General features: G+C 39.8%; 1 protein-coding gene across 4 annotated transcripts in view; it reads left to right on the top strand.

Moving 5' to 3' along the window:
• Positions 1–3,230: 3,230 nt before the first annotated feature.
• The window catches only part of IBTK (inhibitor of Bruton tyrosine kinase), an 89,035-nt gene continuing 67,642 nt past the window's right edge, over positions 3,231–24,623 (top strand). For all 4 annotated transcript variants that reach the window (XM_065911345.1, XM_065911343.1, XM_065911344.1 and 1 more), the window contains exons 1-4: positions 3,231–3,422; positions 15,305–15,995; positions 20,849–20,945; positions 24,132–24,256. In XM_065911345.1, coding sequence (XP_065767417.1) covers positions 15,489–15,995; positions 20,849–20,945; positions 24,132–24,256 — 729 coding nt within the window. In that variant the 5' untranslated portion in view covers positions 3,231–3,422; positions 15,305–15,488. The remainder of the gene's footprint in view (positions 3,423–15,304; positions 15,996–20,848; positions 20,946–24,131; positions 24,257–24,623) is intronic.

Below are 24,623 nucleotides of genomic sequence, written 5' to 3'. Positions count from 1 at the left end.
GCATCACAGATTTGTGAGGAGGTTGCCTCCTCTAAATGAGAATTAGAAGGATAATCTTCCCATTGGAAGCATGCAGTGGAGACCATAACCCCTGGATCTAAAAACACAGAAACACCCTAGAGTTATCTAATTTTATCTGCCATTGTACCCTGTCTTCTTTTGGGGAACTACTTGTCATTCTGCTTCATTTGTTGTTTAGTTGCTAAGTCATGTCTGACTCTTTGCGACCCCATGGACTGTAGCCAGCCCAGGTTCCTCTGTCCATGGAATTTCCCAGGCAGGAATACTGGAGTGGATTGTCATTTCCTTCTCCAGGGGATCTTCCTGACTCAGGGACTGAACCTATGTCTCTTTCATTGGCAGATAGATTCTTTACCACTGAGTCACTATAGAACTCTAATAAAGTCTGTCAGTCATGATGCCCTTACGCTTCACCTAATTTGAGACAGTTTCAGGGTACATCAGGGGCCCTGAGATTTTTGTGCTTGAGGCAGAGGGTCAGTGCTGTCTTCCCTTGTGGTAAAACCGAGGTGAGTGTCAGCAAGCTGCTTCCAGCCAAGTGTTCTTATCTGGAAGGCAATTTGGAGTAAAAGAAAATCAGGTCAAACAATAAAGTTCTCGTCATCTGTAGCCCAGCTGCATTGCTGATCTTCCAGTAGTGATAACCACTCTTGCAAAACCTGAGCAGGTCTGGGTTTTGGTTCATTGCAACCATACAAATTCTGATATTCTTTCTTCTGTCACCAGCTGAATTTGGGGCAGTACTGCATTCCTTGTCACTGTACAACTTCAATGGTAGCACAGTATACTCTGATTATGAAGGATAGCACAATTAACATGGGAAAGTGGCATTTATGGAGTTTATTGGAAATGGTGTGGTTTAAACATCTCTGTGATGCTCTGTCTTGGCCTCATCTCAAGCTCCATTCCTGAGGCCTGGATTATTTTCCTACTTCTCTGCCTCTAAATCACTGTAATCTTCTAAAGCCATCCTTAGATTTCTTGCTTTAAGCCTAATTTAATTTAAAAAAATTGTTTATTTTTTGGCCATACCATATGGGTTCTGGATTCTTAGTTCTCTGACTAGGAATTGAAACCAGGCCCTAGGCAGAGAAAGCACAGAGTCCTAACCACTGGACCACCAGGGAATTTCCTAAGCCTACTTTGGAGATGCCAGTCATTTTATGCCATTTTTTTTTTAACTTAATGAAGTAACTTTAATTATTGCAAATAAAAATGACAAATTCAACATGATAGAAATTAAGAGTCACCATAACCCACCACACATAATTGCTACTGGTATAGTTCTCTCTCTTCTTCTATGTGTCAGCACAAAGAGAATTTTTTTTTAATGGCTAATTTTGATCTCTTCCTTCACTAACCACATTGCCAATGCGTTTTTCATGTTCCTTTATTTGTACTATTTCCTAATCATTGCAGTATTCCATCCTGCAAATTACCAGTATCTTTGAAGACATCTAATCTTCCAGGGAAATGGAGAGCAATCTCACATCCCTTGGCTTGCAGTGTCCTTTCTCACCTGCTTCATCTTGTTATCATATACTCATTCTTCCAATCTTAGTTCAAGTGTCACTTCTTTGGGAGCTTCAATTTATCATAGTATTATTTGCGGTTTTTGTACAAGTTGCAAACAATTCTTATGTGTGGGATTATCTGGGTCTATATAAGTGTTTTGTTCAGGAATCGGATCCCTATTGTTTACAAGTGCCTGACACCGGCTATTGTTAAAATGAATGGAATAATTGCAATGGAACTAGAATAATTCCACTGCTGAGGAAACACTTCTTATTTATAAAAAGTAACATCTACCATTTAGGAAGTGTTATTGTGTTCCAGGCACTGTGCTAAGTGCAATATGTCTCTATATAATTACATTTTCAGAACAGTAATATGCACTGTTGCTCCTATTTTACAAATGAGGAAACAGAGGCTTCCAAAAAGCCAATTAACTTGTCCAGAGACTGATAAAATATTTCATCTTTGGTCAGTGCATTTATTTATATTATTTTACTTGGCATTGCTAGCCTCTTTGTGCATGAATATAAAAGTCGTCATACATAGCTTATTTTCAAAAATCACTTCAATGTTTACATTATAAACTAGTTTTTGATACCTGTCAAAGAAGGGCACTTAGAATAAGGGGCAAAGAGACAGAAAGGAGCTAGTTATTCCCTTCACTAACCAGCTGGGTGTCTTTGGGCTTCCACAGGGCAGGCTCCAGAAAGAGTACCGCTGAATGGGCTGTCCCGAAGAAGACATTTAGTTTAGTCCAACTCTTTCGTTTTACAGATGAGACGAAATGGCTTGTATAACTGACCACGTGGCAGAGCCGCACAGCCTGCCTCCTGACTCCTCGTGTTGTTTGTTCTGAGTCACCCAACCCTCCCCGAACAAACACTGACCGGGCGCCTACTGTATTAGGCATTCCCAGGCAGGGAGTTTCTTTTTAGCTATCCTAGTATCGATTATTGGCTGCTTGCTTTTCCTCCCTCATTTTTCACGCGACCATTTAAAAAAACTGCCCTTCCGTGCGGAGTTAAAGGCGGGGGAGGATAGTGCCAGCCTGGCGTCAGGCAGAGTGGCGTGAGCTGGTGACTGGCGGGCCCCGGGTCGGCGGCTGGACCCGCACAGCGATGATCTGGGAAGTCCATGACGCCTTCTGACCAGGGAGTGACCCCCCGGATCATCTGGGTGTGGGAGGGGCGAGGCTGTCTCTCTGCCTGAGCTTTTCAGTGACCCCGCTGGTAGGGCGTCGGGGAGGAAACTCCGGTGCCAGATGCCTACGCCTTTGCTTTCTGTTGCGTGGTGACCAAGGCATCCGTCCAGGTTCCCAAAGTTCAGTCTCTCCACCAGGGTTTATCGTGAACTGCCAAGTTTCCAGCTATGGGGGCGAACACGGTTTCCCCTTGGGCGACAGCTGACCGCGGGACGGACATTTCCACCACCCCCAGTTGGCTTGAGGCCCCGACCGCGGCCTTCCCCCACCCCGTCCCCCTCGGCACCCCCCCACCCGCCAGAGCTGGCAGTCCCAAGGCCGGCGGGGTCAAGTTCCTTTAGGGCGCCAGGGAAAGGCCACAGTTTCGGTGCTGCCACGCGAGGTCTTCTGGGCAGACATTAGCCAATCCTCAAGAGGCATACACGAGCCCCAGCCAATCAGCGCCCGCCTTATTCCTAGGTCCCGCCCGCGCCGGCCTTTCCTCCCAGACCCACCTCCCCACCCCACTTCCAGGCGCCTGTAGACGCGGCTGTAGCTGCAGCCGCCTCCAGAGCTGACCCGGGCCTGGGGACCGGCCTCCACTGGCGCCCTTCGCTTTCTCCTGCTGCCTTCACTGAGGATGAGTCCCTGCGCGGCCGTGCGCCCACCCCGCGGAGACCACTGGCGCATTTTCATCTAGCGACTGGTGAGGGAGGCTTCGGCCGCGCACGGCCGTACGGAGCCGGGCAGAGGCGACGGGACGGTGTGATCTTCCCGCAGGGTGCGGGGGACAGCGGGCCGGGGACTCCGCGGCGCCGAGGCCGCCGGGCTCCGCGCGAGGCGGCGCGAGGCCGGCCGTGTGGCCCGGGTCCCAGCGGCCACCTCCCCGCCTCCTCCCCGAGCTAATGAATGGTGTGTGCGGGCAGCGCGCTACGTTGCGGTTCTCCTGCCACGCCCTCCAGCGACGTCGCGCTGTTTGTTTCTGGTGGTTGTCTCCTGTCCCTGTCCCTCGAGCCTTGACTGTGAAGCCATTCCTCGAGGCGCCCGTATCCCTCAGCCCCTTCGTCGCGTCACAGAAGTTTTCGTTCACTCTGGGGATGCTAACGATGAAGTGCAGAGTGAATCGACTGTTCTGTGAAAGGGACCCGTTCTTTTCTTGGGGGATGGAGGAGACAGGATATAGGGCTTCTGTTCTTGTATCATGTTGCGGATTTCTAAAAAAAAAAAAAAATTCAGCAGCGAGATAAGTAACCCAGGATATCCGTGATTCCGGATTTCCAGCGTAGGTAATAAAACGTAAAGGGTGTTCACCAAACAGGTCAGGAAGTAGAAATTGATGTGACACCTTTTTTTTTTTGCCCATGCATGAAAGGTACGGGGTTTGAAAGTCGAAATTTATCAGAAGTGATAAAAGAGCCAGTGTTTCTATGCCCGTGATGTCCAAATTCACATCCTGCCGTAGATCCTTGATCTTTTCACTGCCAGCCCCCCTTTTTAAACTTTTTAATTTTTATTTTTATTTATTTATTTGACTGCACCTGGTCTTAGTTGGGGCACCTGGGATCTAGCTCCCTGCCCAGGGATGAAACCTGGACTCCCTGCACTGGGAGCCCAGCGGCCTAGCCACTGGACCACCGGGGGAGTCCCTGCCCTTTCTAATTTGAATTCCTTGATTTTTATGGATTTTAGAAACTAATATAGGGCAGAAAGAGCTGCTTTCTACAAAGGATTATAGTATAGATACTGGCAGAAAGTACAGATATTTAGTCAAAGCAGCTTCTTTCAAGGAATTTAAAAAAATGACTCTTCTGTTATTTAAAAATTTTAAAAACTTGTGTCCACGGCTTTCATTATGCTAAATTGTACCTTATGCTTCAAGACCATAGAGTTCAATAGACCATATTACATAAGGAGCTCAGTGTTACTTGGTTAATTATTATAAATGATTTCAAAGTCAGCTTATTATTATTTTTTAAAATCTTTTGGTCATGTCGTGTGTCATGTGGGATCTTAGTTCCCCAACTATGAGCCGGGATCAAACCTGTACCCCCTGCAGTGGAGCACAGACTCTTAACCACTGGAGGGACCCCTAAGAAAATCTGTTTATTATCATGCTGCTACTGCTACTGCTAAGTCACTTCAGTCGTGTCCGACTCTGTGCGACCCCATCCCTGGGATTCTCCAGGCAATAGGGTGATGATAATTCTTCCACCTCCAGAGATGTGCTTGCCCCCTAAAATTTGGGGAATTGTTCAATTGTGAAACTGGGTTTTGTGCTAATAAAATGTTGAATTTTCTATCTCTTGTACCCAGAGAATAATTGAGAAAACATTAGAATGAAGTACAGTATTGATAAAGCTAAATTGTTTCCTAAAGTAGTAAGTAAGTAAGATATTTTAAAATTAAGTGAAATATTTTCAGGGGTTACAGAAGGAATTTAAAATTTTAAAAATTCTTTGATTATAAGTCACCATAATTTGTAGCTTTGTAACAGTTGACATAGATACAAGGCTTTAGGGAAGATATTTTGATTTTAGAGAGCTCTTCAAAAAAAAAAAATAAACCTACTGGTTGAATACATATTATATTTTGTGAGAAATACAAGTTAGTATGGCATTCCCTTTCCTCCCTTCAGGAGCTTAAAATCTTTGTAGGCAAGGTCTCCACTCATAATTTGGATTAGGGAGATTAAGCTACTTGACCACGTTTTAGATGGTAGGAATCCATTTTTTTTTTTTTTTTTAAGTGAGACATGTATTTATTAGGCAGAAAAGAATTGCGCCCTCATGGTAGTTTGAATTACTTTTTAGGAGCCATTTCTTCCGGGTTTCATTTGACCAGTCATTTTGATTTGCCTGGTTCTGAGTCTGTATTCAGTATAGCTTAGGAACTTCCCATGTGTGCCTGCTCATCTTTTAGCCAAGATGGATTCTAGCACAGAGGCTTATGGGTAGTTGACATCACTTACCGTGAGGTGATGCCTCCTCCCTTTTTGACCTCTAAGGAGCCTTTCATGTGTAGTCCACAAGGTCTCCTTGACTTCAAGAATGAGGAATAAGTGATCTTTTATATTTTACCTGGGCAGGGGCCCAGACTCTTCCATTGTCCTGCTTTTATGGAGTTTCTGGTTTTTATAGAGTTTCTGTCCACTGGGGAGAAACTATTCAGTTCAGTCGCTCAGTCGTGTCCGACTTTTTGCGACCCCATGAACCGCAGCATGCCAGGCCTCCCTGTCCATCACCAACTCCCAGAGTCCACCCAAACCCTTGTCCGTTGAGTCGGTGATGCCATCCAACCATCTTATCCTCTGTTGTCCCCTTCTCCTCCTGCCCTCAGTCTTTCCCAGCATCAGGGTCTTTTCCAGTGAGTCCGCTCTTCACATCAGGTGGCCAAAGTATCGGAGTCTTTGCAGTCCAAGAGACTCTCAATAGTCTTCTCCAACACCACAGTTCAAAAGCAGCAATTCTTCGGCGCTCAGTTTTCTTTATAGTCCCAACTCTCACATCCATACATGACCACTGAAAAAACCATAGCCTTGACTAAACGGACCTTTGTTGGCAAAATAATGTCTGCCTCAAATCCCCCCTGAGATGAACCCCAAGAAATCTTTATTAGGAGGATGAAGGGCAGAGGTCTGTCTTCTCTAGCTTCTTTAGACTGACATGGAGCTCATACACTCTGCCTAGTTGGGGTCACAGAGCTCTTGTTCTGTCTCACCAAGAGACCCGGGGTGACTTGTTATTTTGGCAGGATCTATTCTGAGGAGTGGCTGGTATCTCTCCATCACTGTCATGTTGATGCAAAACTGTTTTAATTTGGAAGAGACAAACTTAATAATCTGGATTGAAAAAATCAGGGGCCAAATATCAATAAAATAATTTTTTGTAACTGGGAGCCCAAGCAGGAGTAAGAACCAGGTTACATTTCATAGCAGTTTTGATCCTGGTCTAGATAGAGTCAGAGCTTGGGTTACCCTGTCCAGAGGAATGGAGCTATTTGGTGTGGTCATACACATTTTCTTTGTCCTGTTAGCCCAATATGATTGATGTAGGTGTCACAGACCCAGTTAGAAGTAGTGGGACAACTGACAACGTGAATGTTAATAGACAAAATTGGTCACATTTGTTTTCAGGAGAGTAAGTCAGAAACCCAATCTGGCCCTGGTGTTTTGGGGAGACTTGTAGCCAGGTAGCCATTTGTCTCGTTTTATCTAGGTAGGTTTTAACTTTTGATGTGGTATTAACGTATAGATAACGAGTGTTATTGGTCCCTGCACATGTGTTTTCTCACCTTGTTAACATATGATTTAAAGCAAATTCATTGTCTAAAAATACAATAATTATAAGAGGAGGCCTTTTAAAAGTAAGGTCATGGTCACCAGCTGCTAGCAGACATTCTCTTGAGACTGGTTGGTGGCATCCCAAGTTCGACACAGTTCAGAAAACTTAAGTTCTTAGTAATACAAGGACTTGTCTGAAATCACCTCCATAGTAGGCGCCCAATTCTTAGGACTACAAGTAAGGGTGATTCTTTTCTGCCACACTATTCTAGTTCTTATTGAGGATTTCCTGACTGCATTTTGAAAGACCAGTTTGGGTAGAGAGAATAGGTAGAATTCACACTGTTTTCTATCTGTGTGATTTTAGATAGGCTATTCAAGCTTTTACATCAATTTCCTCTTTGTAAAATAAAGTTAATAATATATACAGGGCTATACAGGCTGGAAAGAAGATTAAGTTAGTTCATTTATGTAAAGCACTATGCTTGTCCATATGAAAGTTCAAAAGATGGTAGACGTAACGTTTGTAAGCCGTGGACAAGTTGGCAGCCTTGTAGAGGTTTGAGTAAAAACGTTCCAAGCAGGAGGGACTTTAATATAGTTACTCTATTTTCTGATCTATATATATCACTATGTTCCTTTTTCCTTCATAACATTTCTTGGGTACTTACATGTACATGAATTGTCTCACTGATTTTTCAGAACAACTCAAGAGATAAATAGTTACTCACTTTTTACTGGAGAGAGTTGAAGCTTAGGCGATGGGTGATGTGCCCAGGGTAATTTATAATTTAATTAGTTGTGTATCTGAGTTACTAGCTCAGTGTTCTGAATTCACAGTCTAAACTTTATGTGGTACATAATCGCCAAGTCTAACTGGCATCCTCTTTCTGAGGTCACAAGGCTATTAATGCATTAAATATATTGTTTCATTTTGGTCTTAAATATTTCAGAGACTAGCATGTTCAGATTTGTGTTTTAGGAATATAGCTGAACTCTTAACCAAGGGTATAAATAGGATTATGAGCCATTGTTGAGGGCTCAACCTCTCCTGATTGGCACTTTGTAGTGAACCAGTCTTCAGGGTTAACAATTGCCTGTAGCTAGCTCATTAACACTTCATCACATGTAAAACAAATTTTCACCTTTAATTTCTGTTTGTTCCTTTTGTTTTAAGTTTGTTTTCTCTGATTTCTAAAGTATTTACCCTCTACTTTTCTTCCTGGCTACCCAAGCCAGAAACCTAGGAGTTATCACTATATCTAATCAACTCAGGGTCCTAAATATGTTTTTGTTTGCTCACTTTCTTTTTTTTTTTTTTTTAAATTTTATTTTATTAGTTGGAGGCCAATTACTTCACTATATATATATATATATTTGGCATTGTGCATTTCTGTTTTCTGAACTTCTTGGAGTTTTCAGAATGGACCAAGGTGATTTTAGTGCTTTTATATTTACTCTTACTTCTGCCTTAAATGCCCACCAACCCCAGGCTGACACGTGCTCATCTTAAGTCTTCATTTATACATATCCTTTGGGAAATCTCTCTATCCCTCTTATTGACTCTACATTCCTATGAGTCACTTGTTGTATCTTTACCATAGATTTTTACTCATGATTTTTTTAGTATTTGCTTAAATTCATCCCCCTTTTTACTAAGCAGTTCATTCCCCTGTGCTAAACTGACCCACTGATGGTAGACTATGTACTAGATAATAAAACTTGTTCAGTCAATACAGTGTTAAATGAGCTGTATTTTCATTTAAGTATTATCGATGAATATTGAGAATATAATTTTTCAAATTATCTAGAGCAACAGTGAAAACTGTCAGTCACTTAGTTGTGTCTGACTCTGCAGTCCTACGACTGTAGCCCTCTCTAGGCTCCTCTGTCCATGGGATTTCTTAGGCAAGAATACTGGAGTGTGTAGCCATTCCCTTCTCCAGGGGATCTTCCCAACCTAGGGATTGAACCTGGGTCTTCTGCATTGCGGGCAGATTCTTTACCGTCTGAGCCACCAGGGAAGCCCTTAAGCTCTACGTATTTTTGTTTTTGCAGTACCTTGTGACCTGTAGATGCACTGAGGAGGCAGCATAGTGTTGTAGAAATAGCTTGGACTTTACTGTGAAATAGATCTGTTTGAATCCTGAATCCTAACTCTTTTGCTGATAGTGTGATTTGGGTGGCCTACTTAACCTCTCTGATGTAAAATATCACATCATGAGTACTTCATTTGGTCTCTTTGCCATCAATAAGTATTGTTTAAAGCATAAATAAGATTAACACTAGGCATTGGGCCAGGAATTTAGGGGAAACATGAGGGCAGGAGACAGGTTTGAGGATTATGAGCACATAGGTTAAAGTAACATGAAGAGATTGAAACTGTCCAAGGAGAGTATGAATTAGGAAAGGAAGACTCAGTGGAACACTGAGAGAAGCCCAACATTTGAATGTCAGGAGAAGGGAAAATGCCTTTGGAAGAAGTGGTAGGATAGAGAGCCCATGCTTAAATGCTTCAGTGGTTCCCTGTCCTTTCGCTACTGCTTGGAGATGTGAATGTGGTGGTAATGATTCAACAGCAGGGAAGTCAAGTAACATTATCCCCAAGTAATATTTGGTAATTTGGATGTCATTGGTAACCTTAGTATGTATGGTTTCATTGGAGGAGAGTGCTTGGAAACCAGTGACAGATACTGAAGACCAAACATGAGCTCTGGGATAAAAGTTTTCTCTTTTTGTTACTGAAGAAATGGTAGTAATAAAAGCTGCTGTTTGTGAAATATACATTTGGTGGCATGCCTTGCTGAGCAGCTTCATTAATCATTATAGTAACTCTGTGAGGTGGGTGGCATTGTCTCTGTTTTCAGGTGAAGAAATGAAGACTTGGAGAGATATTGTGCTTTGCAGTTATATAGTTGGTAACAGCTGGCATTGCTAGATTTGAATTCAAATACGTAGGATTCAGAGAAGTGCTAGCTCTTAGTCACTTCCATATTTATGTTCATAGTACTCTGTATGTGCCTCTCTCGTTACATATTGTATAGTATCACTTTTATTTAGATTTAATATTCTTTTTTTCCCTTTAAGTGTTTGAATTATGTATCATAACAAATTAGGGAATTCTTTTCTCTTGTACCTTAATTATTGCCTGTAGGGTTTGAGTGACTGATGTAAGTGGTTCTTTTCAGGTATTAGGAAGACACTGAAAAATTTTAGAGCCTCAAAGGAATTAAGTACTTGTGACTATTTTGCCACCTATCATGTTTTCCAGTTTAACATTTTAAACTACTTAAGGCTTTGGTACTTTGTCTTCATGTCAACTAACTACCAAACACTTTGTTAGCTTGTTTGCATGTAGTCTAGTGGAAACAGAACTGGAACTAGAAAGAACTAGGAGTTCTGTAGTTCTGTGCTATCATTTCCAAATGGGGAAATCATAATCATTAGGAACCAGTTAGATTTAGAATTTCTGACTTAGTGTGATTTGAAATGGGAGTGGAAAATATGGATTTGGAATGTTTATGTCTGCTACACAGAAGTTTTTCCTGTACATACATGTAAACTCACTTATGTCCTTCTAAATAGTTAATATAACTGTTTTTCCTCTGTCATTCATATAAATACAGAAGTCTCTTGGTATCAGTCAGGTATTGGTTCTAGGACCCCAATTGTATACCAGAATCCACAGATGCTTAGGTCCTGTATGTAAAATGACTTAATATTTGCATACAAGTATACTTTAAATCATCTTTAGATTATTTCCAATATCTAAATACAATATCAATGCTATGTAAATATGGTTAAACCTTGAACAACATGGATTTGAAGTGCATAGGTTGACTAATACTTGGATTTTTGTTAATAAATGTGTACTGCAGTACTACCAAGATCTGCCTTTGGTTGAAATTGCAGATATGGAACTGTGACTAGGAGGAACCTAGCATAGGGAAAGCTGGCTGTGAGAGGGTCATTGTGTTGGTCAAGCGTCAGCTGTAGTTGAAAATGCTGTGTAAATATAGTTGGTCAGCATGAGGCAAAATCAAGCTTTTGTTTTTGGAACTTTCTGGAATTTTAAAATACTTTCAATCCAAGCTTGGTTCGATTAACAGATGTGAAACTTGCAGATATGAAGGGCTGACTACATACTTAAAATGAAAAAAGTATTTTGGGAACTTAATTTGATACCTTGAAAAGGGTAATTTATGTAGAATTTCTATTATAAAAGCTTTAAGATCTAGGCATTATAGATGGATTGACTGCTCATTTAAAATCCAGAAGACAAAAGTACTGAAAGGAGAAGATAATTAGGAGATGATAAATAAAAGGTGATGGAGAAATGCTTAATGTGAAGTAGTCCACTCTAGATATAAAATTTCTAGTATATTGGTGTTTAGTTTTCTGTTTCTTTTTTTTTTTTTTTCTTTTGGTGTTTAGTTTTCTAACAGTGAAGAAACTGAAGATAAGTAGTTTATCAAGCGGTTGACAAATAATGTTTGTTTCTCCAGATCTGAAAGGGCAAAGCAAGAAAATTAGCATATTGGAAAAAGACTAGAGGCTCATGTGTGATGGTTGAGTTTTCTTGACTTGCCTGTGGCCTCTCTAATCAACACATTAGCATTTATGTGTGTTTTTAAGATGTATGTTTATTTTAAAATGTCTACATGCACTTGGTAAAGCATTCAGAAGAGGTTTGTAGTAAAAAGTAAGTCTGCCTTCCATCTCCATCTCCAGTCGTGTGCTCTTCCCTGGAGCAACCATTATTAACCATTTTCTTGTATGTTCTTCTAAACATCTTTCATGCATATTTAAGCATAAACATGTGCTTACATATACATTTTCTCATAAGTGGCATTACATATGCATCTAGTTTTAAGAGACATTTTACAATTTATCTTGCAGGCTATTTCATATTAGAAAATATGTAGCTGCCTTTTTTTTTTGATACACGAGCAATCTTTTGCATGGACATACCATAACTATCTTTTAACTATGAAGATTTTTTTCATGCATTGATGCAGTGACTGTTCTTGTACTTATGCCGTTTCACACATGAATATATTTTTACAGGATAAACTCTTAGGAGTAAAATTGCTTGAGTCAGAAGGAATGCATTTTACATTTTGGCAAATATTACTGAATTGCTGTTTATAAAACTGTACTGGTGTACATTCACCAACAATGGAGTAGAGTGTCTATTTCTCCACACCCTTTTCTATACATAGTGATAAACCTTTTTGATCTTTGTCTTTCTGATAAAATTAGTGTCTCATTGTAGTTTTAATTTACATTTATTTTCTTTTGAATGAGATGAGTTTCTTTTTAAAAATCCATTTAAATCCACCCCACCTCCCCTTTTTGTGTGAGAAAGTTGGTCATATTCTTTGATTTTTATTCTATTGGTCTCTTACTACTTTGTATAGAGGATATATTAAAGGAAAATTTTTCTCCTTTTTTGTCTTTAAAGTTTTTTATGTATGTTTTAAACTGATGGAATTTATTGGAGTTTTATAACTTTTGGATTTTAGATCATATTTAGAGAGACTTTTTGTGCTTTGAGATTATAAAAAAGAGTCTCTTTATTTTTCTTCTAGTATTTTTATGGTGTTATATCTTATGTTTGACCCATCTGGAATTTATATTGGCGTAAGGTATGAAATAAGTATTTATAGTTTTTTTCCTCCTAGATAGCTATCCAGTTATTTTGATACTTGTTGTTTGGCATATTTTTAAAAACACTTATTTATTTGGCAGCACTGGGTTCTAGTTAGGGCACGGAGGATCTTTTTGTTGTGGCATGCAGGGTCTTTAGTTACAAGATCAAGTTTCTTGACCAAGGGTTGAACCTGGGCCCCCTGAATTGGGAGCATGGAGTCTTAGCCACTGCTACTGCTACTGCGAAGTCACTTCAGTCGTGTACCAGGAAGTTCCAGTACCTGATGTTTAGTTAACATCTCCCTCTGTGGTGAAGAGCCCTCCAGGCAGAGAAAACAGTGTTGGCACGGTGCCTGGCACTTAGTAAATACTAAATGATAAGAGTGTTGGTGGTATTAGTGGTGGTGGAGGTGTTGGTGATAATGATTATTTAAAAATTTTTTTTTTAATGGCTGCTCTGGGTCTTCACTGGTGCACGAGGGCTTTCTGTAGTTGCAGCAAGCGGGGGCTGCTCTTTAGGGCACGTGGGCTTCAGTAGTTGTGGCTCATGGACTCAACTGTGGCGGGGGGGGGGGGGGGGGTTCAGAGCGCGGGCCCGGAGTTGTGGTGCACCGGCTTAGTTGCTTGAGTCTTGGATCTTCCTGGAGCAGGAGTTAAACCCTTGTCCTCTGTATTGGCAGGCAGGTTCTTAATGACTGGACTGCCAGGGAAGCCTGATCATTCAGTTTTAAGGGATAAAGTTTTCAAGTGGGATTCCTATAAAGACAGTAGATTTAAGTGTGTTTATAGCTTGTGGAGGTGTAACTGGTTAGAGTGTAGAAATATAGGAGAGAATAATGAAGGTTCTGGAAGAAAAGAGGTGGGTTCCAGAGTGACACACGGAAGTTAACCTTAAACATAAGACTGGAAAAAAGGTGAGAGGATGACTGATGCAGATACAGAATGTTATAGATATGAAGGTGATGTTGATGCAAATAACCAGTGACCTATAGTAAGAATATTCCAACTCAACTGCAGACTGTAGCCCAGGAAACAACATCTCAGTAACTTGGGAGGAGCCAGTATAAACATGAACTTTTTTTTGCTGGGAAATATATACAGTCAAGTGTACATTTGTAAGAGTACTGCTAATCACAAATGACAGATATCTCAAGTAGGTGATTGTAGTGTTTTCCTGTGTATGGGGAGGTGCGAGAATCTGGTCGTCTTACCTGTTGTGAAGCCTGTAGATCCCCAGTGTAGGATGCTTCATTCTGTTTTCCCCATCCTAAATTTTCCTCAGGACGTACTGTCGGTGGGTTACTGCTGTGGGCTGTGGCTCAAGCTGTGTGTTAGTACTGGATGGTGAGCCACACTCTTCTTTAATGGTAAAAGCAGATGTACAGTGTGCTTGACAGGCCATAAAACAGGCTGTTTTTGGTTAGCATAAATTCAAAGACAAATCATGTATAAGCAAGAATAAGCAAGAATGACCTCTCCATATCTATGTGAAAATTTCTTCTATTAGTGAAAAGCTTTTTTTTTTTAAACCTGGTTAATTTTTTTTTTTTTTTTTTTGGCAACCATAACAGAACTGATAATGCAAAACTGTGGCCATCTAAAAAACAATATTAAGGTGACCTCAAAATTCATTTCTTTGAAAGTTACATATGAAGTAGGGACAGGTGACCACAATTTCAGGGCTTGACATCTCCTAAAATGCAGGAATAGCACAAAGTAATACCTCTCTCTTCCTTTCTCTCCTTTCTTCCCTTCCCTCATCTCTCTCACTCACACAGTCTCTCTCCTGTCAGATGACAAAATTTAAAAAAAATTGGTAACAACTTTGGCATTCTTTATTCAAGGGAAAACAACCCATGGATTGCGGGGAGTTCAGTCCTCACTAGCAGTGAGGCAGTCTTCCAAGGGACTTCGGGCGAGAGAGAATTTTGCAGAATGTTGAAAGAGGCAACCCTGAAGCAGGGTGTGCTTGACTAGGTGGTTGGGGATTCCCTGCCGAGGCGTGCAGGTCCTATTTTGTGCAGGGAGGTGAGCGCGCCAGAGCAGAATTGGAGGATTGGTTGGTGTTAGGTTTCCTGGATGAGTGTATTTGTAAGTGCGGACTGACGAAGGCTTGGGTTTGTGGTACGAGCAGGACCTGATTAAATGAATTAACTTCATCACTCCCCATATACATACCTACCCATAATGCCTGGGTCCTGAAGTAAAGTTTGAGTGAAGTCAAAGAACTTAGACATACCTCGGATGTGAGAGACCCTTCCAGTGATCTGTATGGTGATGTTGGTAGAATCCAGGCAAACGAGATGGAAGGTGGCTGCCAGGTGGATCCACTTCCCTTTCCACCTCAGCTTTCTCGGTGGGGGTGGATGAAGTCACCTTTCAGGCAGGCTTATAGTCAAGCAGAACCGACCTCTCTGATCAAAACTGGGAGAGGAGGCCGAGCTTTTGTCGGTGAAGCTCTTAACTTTGCCACAAATTCCATATGGAGAGTATCACAGGGGAGGAGGAGCAACTAAAGTCAGATCCTGCCATATATTTGCTTGCTTGCTTTTGAAAGTAGGAATTAGGGGCACTTCAATAGGGGGTAATTGTATTGTAAAATACTTGAGTAAGAGAGAGATTCTGTATTTTTTACTTTGTTTCTCCTTCTCTTACAGGTCACCCTTGCAATTATGGATATTTAAAAGGATCAGACAGTGTGGAGGGGGAGTTCCCCTCCTCACTCCCCCTTGGTGCTTGACTCCAGGAATAATTTATAAACTGTGGAAAGTTTTCTTTTTTAAAGAAAGAACTTGTATTTGATATAAACTTTATAGAGCTATTTATAATTTTTTGATTTAAATGCCAAAATACATTGTACAAATCTATATAGTTTTATACTGTTACCAGGAGGATTTAAATTATAACCCTAAGCAGGCCGTTTATTCTCTACCAGTCTTTCTGAATAGCACCTTTGTGGCCTGGCTTTTTCACTTTTTAAAATTATCTGACTGTTCTGAAGAAGGAAGCTGCATAAAAACAATTAGGATGAATTCTTCCATCCCTGACTGTACATCAAAGTGTCGATCCCTGACGCATGCTTTGGACGTCCTTTCTGTGGTGACAAAGGGGAGTGAAAACCAGATTAAGGCCTTTGTCTCCAGTCATTGTTACAATGCTGCAACCATCAAGGATGCCTTTGGCCGGAATGCCCTCCACCTTGTTTCCTCCTGTGGAAAAAAAGGAGTGTTAGATTGGCTTATTGAGAAAGGAGTGGATCCCTTGGTGAAAGACAAGGAGTCAGGATGGACAGCTTTGCATAGAAGCATTTTTTATGGACATATTGATTGTGTTTGGTCTCTACTGAAGGTGAGTGTCATTTGTTTTTTTAAAACTTTTCGGTCTGGCAGGTGTTTTTCTTAATCTCCACGAAGAGATTGGTATTCTTATCAATTGATAAGAACTTGATATCTTTTACTATTGTAACCATTTTTAGAATTATCTTTTAATTTAAACCTTTTACGATGTGAAATTCTAAACATATACTAAAGTTTATAATGTAAACTATGGGCCAGTTTTGTGTTACATATTTAATATGTCTCCACTGACTTTCTCCACCCCATGTTATCTTAAAGTAAATCCCAGACATTTTGTCATTTACACAGTACTATATGTCTTTCAGTATTTTTAAGAAGTATGGTTTCCTTTTCTAGAACTATATTATTAGCTACTTTAAAAGGACACTAGTTATTGAAATCATATAAGGACTCTGATTTGAGTAGTGTGTTCATTTCTTGTTTGGCTAGGGATTAAGTTTTTATTGTTTTTGTTCAGTCACTGAGTCATGTCCAACTCTTTGTGACCCTGTGGACTGCAACCAGGCTTCCCTATCCTTCAGTATCTCCCAGAGTTTGCTCAAATTCATGTCCATTGAGTCAGTGATGCTGTCTAACCGTCTTGTCTCCTGCAGCCTCCTCCTCCTGCCCTCAGTCTTTCCCAGCATCAGGGTCTTTTCCAGTGAGTTGGCTCTTCGCATCAGATGGCCAAAGTACTGGGGCTTCAGCATCAGGCCTTCCGTTGGATATTCAGGGTTTATTTCCTTTAGGATTGACTGGTTTGACCTCCTTGCTGCCCGTAAACAGTATGAGAAGTCAAAGTTTTTATATTTGTTTGAAAAGTTTATAGTCAGAATCAGTTTTGCATGTGTGCTAGGGCGCTTCAGTCATGTCCGACTCTTTGCGACCCTGTGGGCTATAGCATACCAGGCTCCTTTGTCCATGGGATTCTCCAGGCAAGAATACTGGAGTGGGTTGCTATTTCCTCCTCCAGGAAATCTTCCCAACCCAGGGATTGAACCCATGTCTTTGGCATCTCCTGCATTGGCAGGTAGGTTCTTTACCACTAGCATCACCTGGGAAGCCCAAAAAGTGTTAGTTGCTCAGTAGTGTCTGACTCTTTGCAACTCCATGGACTGTAGCCCGCCAGGCTCCTCTGTCCATGGGATTTCCCAGAATCAGTTTATTTTAAATTTCCCATGAAGTAGATTAAATCTAGGCTTGTTGTGCTGGTTAGACAAATAATGTTTTGAGATATAGCCCGGTATCATTTTATTAATAAATGCAAGTTAAAAACTGTCAGAAATCATGAGTTTTAAACTGCACAGTTTGTTTTTGTACAGACATTCAGTCGTGTTTGTGGAGGACCAGAGAAGAGTAAAGCAGTTCCTGTCCTCAAGGAACTTGTGGTCACACTGTAAGACATTAGGGAACTTATATTTTAGTTTTGACTTCAAAACAATTGTTTGCATAGTGGTCTTTAGGTAGTAACATTTACTGATCAAAATGATTTTCAGTATACTGAAAATGGCAAAATATCCTTTTTGGAGCTAAACTATCTAGGTGTACTACTTACCAAGTCGTCTTGGATGAGTTACTGAATCTTGAACCTCAGTTTCATCAATAAAAAAGAGGATAATGATAGTACCATCCTCATTTGTTTTTCCCCAGGGAGTTTTAGTGAAGAAAAACTTTTCTTAAGTACTAATAGTACTGTTAATTCCTATTTTATCTAAAACCTTTGGGTATCACTTTAATTCCCTTATTATAAACTCTTTTATAGGAAAAGTTAGGTTAATAAGAGTTAAAGTGTCTATCAGCTCTACTTTTGCCCTTTCCCTTTAGTTTCTGCTGGAAAATTGGATGACTGCCAGCCCTTACAAGCTTGAGAATGTCCTTTGGTTTTCTGCTGTCCTAGGGTTTGCCATTCAGGTGTGAGGATTTGGGTCTTCAGCTTGAAATAGGTCCTGGTATGAATTTTGGACCTTCCCTGCCTTTGGGTTTCATTTCCCTTTAGAAATCCTCAGTCATCCTTGCTGCCTTGGCTAGGAGAGGCCAGGAAATGGTGCCTTGGGCCACTTTGCTCTTGGCTTGATTCTGATTTTCATCAAGAGTTCTTCTGATCAGTGATAGACATCCAACATGGATGCTTCCCACTGATAAAATATCCCATAGAAACTCCTTTCTTTCACTGAGTACTCCCATGTTCTGTAATCCATCTGCATTTGTTTAGTCCAGACTTCTTTCCTTTCCCCTTTTAATTCTTTAATTGGAAGGGCTGCAATGATAGAGGTGTTTGTTGTCAATTTTGCTTCTGCTGACAACTCTAGCATTTAAGGTGTTATGGATGAGCAGGAAGAGACTATACAGAAAAACACATTTTAAATGAATTACATTTGATAAAAACTTCATAGTATGAAATTTTAAAATTAAGTGCTAAAATTGTACAATAAATATACACCCATGCTGTCAGTTCCCAGTTGCCAAAGATGAAAACCCTTAGCAGAAACTTCTTATGGAAAAACTAGCTGAATCATAAGATTGTGTGGACTAAATGATAACCTATTTGTAAAGTATTTGGAACAGAAATTTTTCTTTAGTGCCTGATGTGTATTAGGCAGTGATCTCAGTGCTAGAGATATTGTAATGAAAAAAAAGAATGCTTTTTTGCTTTTTTGTTGTTGTTATGCTTAGATGCTATTTAGTAAGCTGGTGAACTTATCTCCTCTTTGGGGGATATGTGAAGACTTGATCTTTAAATAAATGAGATAGATTACACACTGGTCCTCTACCTTTAGAGTTTAAAGTGAGCATATTAAAAAAGCATCAGAGACCACCATATCTAGGGAACTCCAAAAGCAAAAAAAAAGTTCTTAGTCCTTTTGAAGTTGGGGCTACTTAAGAAGATACAAATAGGGTCCGGTAAAGTTTAGGATGAATTTATAAAACTGGTAAAGTAAAATCTGCAGGGATCTAAGTTTCTGGGATCCTGTTTGTCAAATTCATAATTTGGAACACTGCCCTGGAATCAGCCCTTTTTTACTCTTATGAAGGTCAAAATCAGGTCTTTCTATGTGGATTTATTATATCTAACTTAGAAAATAGGCAACATACGTTTTTAAATTTATTACGATCTTATTAAAAGATCGCTTCTGAATTGTGTTGTATTTGCTAGCTCGCTGTCTTGAGTAGTTTTGCTCACTGACCGCCCTTGTGACATCAGTTGCCGTCGCCGTCTGGAGCATGGTGAAGTCAGGACTGGTGTTGCTGTTTAGGTGCTAAGTTGTGTCCGTCTCTCTTGCAGTGCCATGGACTGGGCTTCCCGGGTGACTCCGTGGTAAAGAATTGATTTCAGTTTATTAAAATCCATTGTTACAAAATAAGAGAAGAGTCCCTTTCTTAAGTAACCCAAAACAGTGTCCCGACACATTACGGTTAAAGTTTAAAGATTTCATGGTTCCATCTCAACCTATAACTCCAGTGTGTATAGAGAGGCAGTGATCACTCACATCAGTTAAAAGAGTTGTTGAGGGCTTCCCTGTGTTAAGTGGTTAAGAATCTACCCACCAGTGCAGAAGTCATGGGTATGATCCCTGTTCTGAGAATATCCCATGTGCCCTGGAGCGACTAAGCCACGCACCACAGCTGCTGAGCCTGTGCGCCGAGAGGCCCTGCGGGGCCGCAGGAGGAGCTGCCACAGTGCGGCTCGTGCCCGGGCCAGAGGGGCGCTGCTCCCTGCCGCTGGGGAAGCCTGAGCACAGCCACGAAGAGCTGGCACAGCCAAACACATGATACATCCCAGCAAAAAGAAACTTAGGTTAAAAAGTGGTTGTTGAATGCCTTATTAAACTGTCAACAAGTACTAAGTTATTTTTGAAAAGGAGTACATTTTGTATTTAGGAAGCTGTAATGTAATAGTACTATGAATTGAACATTGCACTTTCTCCTCTCCTCTCATTATATTTTAAAAGACAGTAAGTATGTACTAAGGATAGGGTGTACTAACTACCTTAAATCAATGGGATGCAAAATGTTCTATTTCATGTTTAAATTCTGGAGATATAAAACTATAGATTAAATTAATTATTAAAATATACAAAAGCATGCTTTCACGTTTATTTATGGCCACACCACACATCTTATGGGATCTTAGTTCCCCAACCAGGGTTTAAACCTGTGCCCTCAGCCGTGAGTTTTAAGACACAGTCTAACTGTAAGTGATAAGGCAATGCTCTGAAATTTCACATAGAAAATTTTAAGTGGAAAGATAAAAATCACACAAGTAGAAATAAAAAATATAATTGTCTTCATGTCAATAATAGATATAATAAGTCAAAAAGATGGAGCATAGGTATACATAGGTATACATAGGTATACATAGGTATACATTGTATACAGTAAATCTGAAAAAATAAACATACAAAAAATGAAAACTATTGTTTGCCATTGTGTAGAAATCTTTACACCCTTTATCTGGATGTGGAATTTGGTTCTTCAAAAAAAAAAAAAAGAATTGTGTATGTACATACACACACACTCTCAGAGTTAGGGCCCTCTAGGTAACTGACCTGCATTACCATGGAAAACTTTCATATCTAGTTCATTTAGATTTTTGTTTCATTTTGGTTTTAAATGTTGCTTCTTTACATTTTATGGTTCTTCTTTATTCTACCAAAAATTGGATATTTGATGTCTCTTAGTTTTCTTCTGTATGAGAAATAAATGTTTATGAGCATAGGAGATAATTGTTATTAGGTGTTTATTTTTAATGTTCTTTATAGTTTTATCATCTGACTTGATAAATGTAAATGTTACTGATTATAGGTAAATGATTAAAAATATATGCATGTATATCTATATCTATATGCACATTTTTTCCTTTTTTAGCATGGTGTTAATCTGTATATTCAAGATAAAGAAGGCTTGTCAGCTTTGGATCTTATAATGAAGGATAGACCAACTCATGTAGTATTCAAAAATACTGGTAAGAAAATTCCATAAATATATTTCATTAAAGTAAAGCTTAGAAAATTTTAACAAAATTTTATTGTTATAAAAGTAACTGAGAAAATTTGTGTATAGATATCTGCAAAGACTTTTACTCTAATATATATAGATTGATAACTTTGGTTTTCTTTCAGAACACTTAGGTTTATTTTATACTTTTTCAATCTAGATTTATGTGTATAAGAATAAAAACACAGCCTTGAAGAAAGTAGGGAAAACCACTAGCTCATTCAGATACCACCTAAGTCAAACCCGTTATAATTACACAGTGGAAGTGACAAATAGATTCAAGGGATTAGATCTGACAGAGTGCCTGAAGAACTGTGGACGGAGGTTTGTAACATTGTACAAGAGGCAGTGATCAAAACCATCCCCAAGAAAAAGAAATGCAAAACGGCAAAATGGTTGTCTGAGGAGGCCTTACAAATAGCTGCGAAAAGAAGAGAAGCAAAAGTCAAAGGAGGAAAGGAAAGATATACCCATCTGAATGCAGAGTTACAGAGGATAGCAAGGAAAGATAGGAAAGCCTTCCTCAGTGATCAGTGCAAAGAAATAGAGGAAAACAATAGAATGGGAAAGACTAGAGATCTCTTCAAGAAAATTAGAGATACCAAGGGAATATTTCATGCAAAGATGGGCACAATAAAGGACAGAAATGGTACAGACTTAACAGAAGCAGAAGATATTAAGAAGAGGTGGCAAGAATACTCAGATGAACTATACAAAAAGATCTTCATGAGCCAGATAATCACGATAGTATGATCACTCACCTAGAGCTAGACATCTTTGAATGCAGAGTCAAGTGAGCCTTAGGAAGCATCACTACGAACAGAGCCTAGTGGAAGTGATGGAATTCCAGCTGAGCTACTTCAAATTTTAAAAGATGATGCTGTGAAAGTGCTGCACTTAAGCAAATTTGGAAAACTCAGCAGTGGCTTCAGGACTGGAAAAGGTCAGTTTTCATTCCAGTCCCAAAGAAAGGCAGCGCCAAAGAATGTGCAAACTACTGCACAATTGCGCTCATTTCACACGCTAGCAAAGTAATGCTCAGAATTCTCCAAGCTAGACTTCAACCGTATGTGAACTTCCAGATGTTCAAGCTGAATTTAGAAAAGGCAGAGGAACCAGAGATCAAATTGCCAGCATCCATTGGATCATAGAAAAGGCAAGACAATTCCAGAAGAACATCCACTTCTGCTTCATTGACTGCGCTAAAGCTTTTGACTATGTGAATGACAACAAGCTGGAAAATTCTTAAAGAGATGGGAATACCAGACCATGTTACCTGCCTCCTGAGAAACCTGTATGCAGGTCAAGAAGCAACAGTAAGAGCTGGACATGGAACAGTGAACTGGTTCCAAAGTGGGAAAGAGTACGTCAGGGCAGTATAGTGTCACCCTCCTTATTTAACTTCTGTGCAGAGCACATCATGTGAAATACCAGGCTGGATGAAGCACAAGTTGGAATCAAGATTGCAGAGAGAAATATTAATAACCTCAGGTATGCAGATGACACCACCCTTATGGCAGAAAGTGAAGAAGAACTAAAGAGCCTATTGATGAAAGTGAAGGAGGAGAGTGAAAAAGTTGGTTTAAAACTCAACATTCACAAAGCTAAGATCATGACATCCGGTCCCATCACTTCATGGCAAATAGATGGGAACAATGGAAACAGTGACAGAGTTTTTCTTGGGCTCCAAAATCACTGCAGATGGTAACACAGTCATGAAATGAAAAGACACTTGCTCCTTGAAAGAAAAGCTATGACCAACCTAGACAGTGTATTAAAAAGCAGAGACATTACTTTGCCAACAAAGGTCCGTATATATAGACAGTGCTATGGTTTTTCCAGTAGTCATGTATGGATGTGAGAGTTGGACTGTGAAGAAAGCTGAGCATGGAAGAATTGATGCTTTTGAACTGTGGTGTTGGAGAAGACCCTTGAGAGTCCCTTGGACTGCAAGGAGATCAAACCAGTCCGTCCTAAAGGAAATCAGTCCTGAATATTCATTGGAAGGACTGATGCTGACCCTGAAGTTCCAGTACTTTGGCTTCCTGATGCGAGGAGCTGACTCATTAGAAAAGACTGCTGCTGGGAAAAATTGAAGGCAGGAGGAGAAGGGGACGACAGAGGATGAGATGGTTGGATGGTGTCACCGACTCCGTGGACATGAGTTTCAGCAAGCTCTAGGAGATAGAGAAGGACAGGGAAACCCGGTGTGCTGCAGTCCAGGGGTCACAGAGCTGGTCATGATTGTGACTGAACAACAAATAAAGGCAGCTAGAATTGTAACTACTGTAAAGTGATTGATGTGCACTGAGAAAGGACAGTATTTGAGGTTAAAGGGAAAGGAAGTGATTCTTCTATCCACATGTCCATTCTTGTAATGGCACTTACCTTTTCAATTTTTTTGCCCTGTGAGCTTTGTGAAGGTAAATTGATCGAAAAGAAGAAGAGATGTAAATGGGGGCACTAGTTAATTTGCATTTTAACCATTGACAAGTTAGGTAAGGACATGTTCTTCATTTTACTTCTGTCTTGGACACTATATTCCAAGTTACAGTCATTATTTCATTGAAGACCTTGATAAGTATTCCAAAGCAAAAATGAAGATTATATCATAATTAGCTGTGATTTTTATCCCATTTTCATTTTTGTTGCCCTAATCCCTAGTGTGATTTTGCATCTATCAAGAACAAACTATTGGAAAATAATGTTTATGTAATAATAGAAACTAATACCATGTGCTTCATTTAGAACCTGTATATATGAAACGTTTTAATGACATTCTACGTTTAAATAGTTATGTGTAAATAGTTATGTGTAGTATTTTCATGAGAGCTAGGTGAATATGGCAGGTAGCATTTTACTCATTTGGCAGTTAAACCTTAGCTGCTAAAGAAACAAGGGTTCAACGTGTTAAATTGCCTTCGTTGAGACAGGCCTGTGCTGACTTGGATCTTCTGATTTCTGTTTCTAGAGTGTTATAATAAATTATAGATGGATAACTTAAAAGAAAATTTTGGTAGTATCTTTCTAAATACAGTAGTTTGGTTTTGTAAAGAGTCATATTTGAAGTAAACTGATTAGTTCAGTATGTAATTAAACAACACTGATACTTGTTTAAAATGTGATAGAATATAAAAACTAATTTTTATTTTAGATCCTACAGATGTCTACACTTGGGGAGATAATACAAATTTCACCCTGGGTCATGGAAGCCAGAATAGCAAACATCATCCAGAGTTGGTGGATCTGTTCTCCAGGAGTGGGATTTATATCAAGCAGGTATTTTACTAATTCTTTTAAGATTTTGTTAGTCTTAATCATAGTTAGACTGTATAAGGTATCATAAAACTATGAGATGTTTATGCAGTATTCTTGCCTGGAGAATTCCACGGACAGAGGTGCCTGGTAGGCTACCGTCCACGGGGTCACAAAGAGTCGGACACAACTGAGTGTCTAACACGTTAATGTTTGTGTAAGGAGCATTAGAAGTTAGAAGGCATTATACAGATAGTAGTTTTTTAAAGGCAGAACTTCTGTTGGATTTTCTAGCTTTATTTTTCCATTTAGAGTTCTTCAAATTGTTTCTCAAGTGAATTTGTTGTTCAAACTCAATTTAGTATTAGTTTTAGGTAAGTGAACCTGAGTT

The sequence above is a fragment of the Muntiacus reevesi genome, chromosome 19 (assembly GCF_963930625.1).
Source record: "Muntiacus reevesi chromosome 19, mMunRee1.1, whole genome shotgun sequence".
Taxonomy (NCBI): domain Eukaryota; kingdom Metazoa; phylum Chordata; class Mammalia; order Artiodactyla; family Cervidae; genus Muntiacus; species Muntiacus reevesi.
This window is presented reverse-complemented; position numbering and strand designations above follow the sequence as displayed.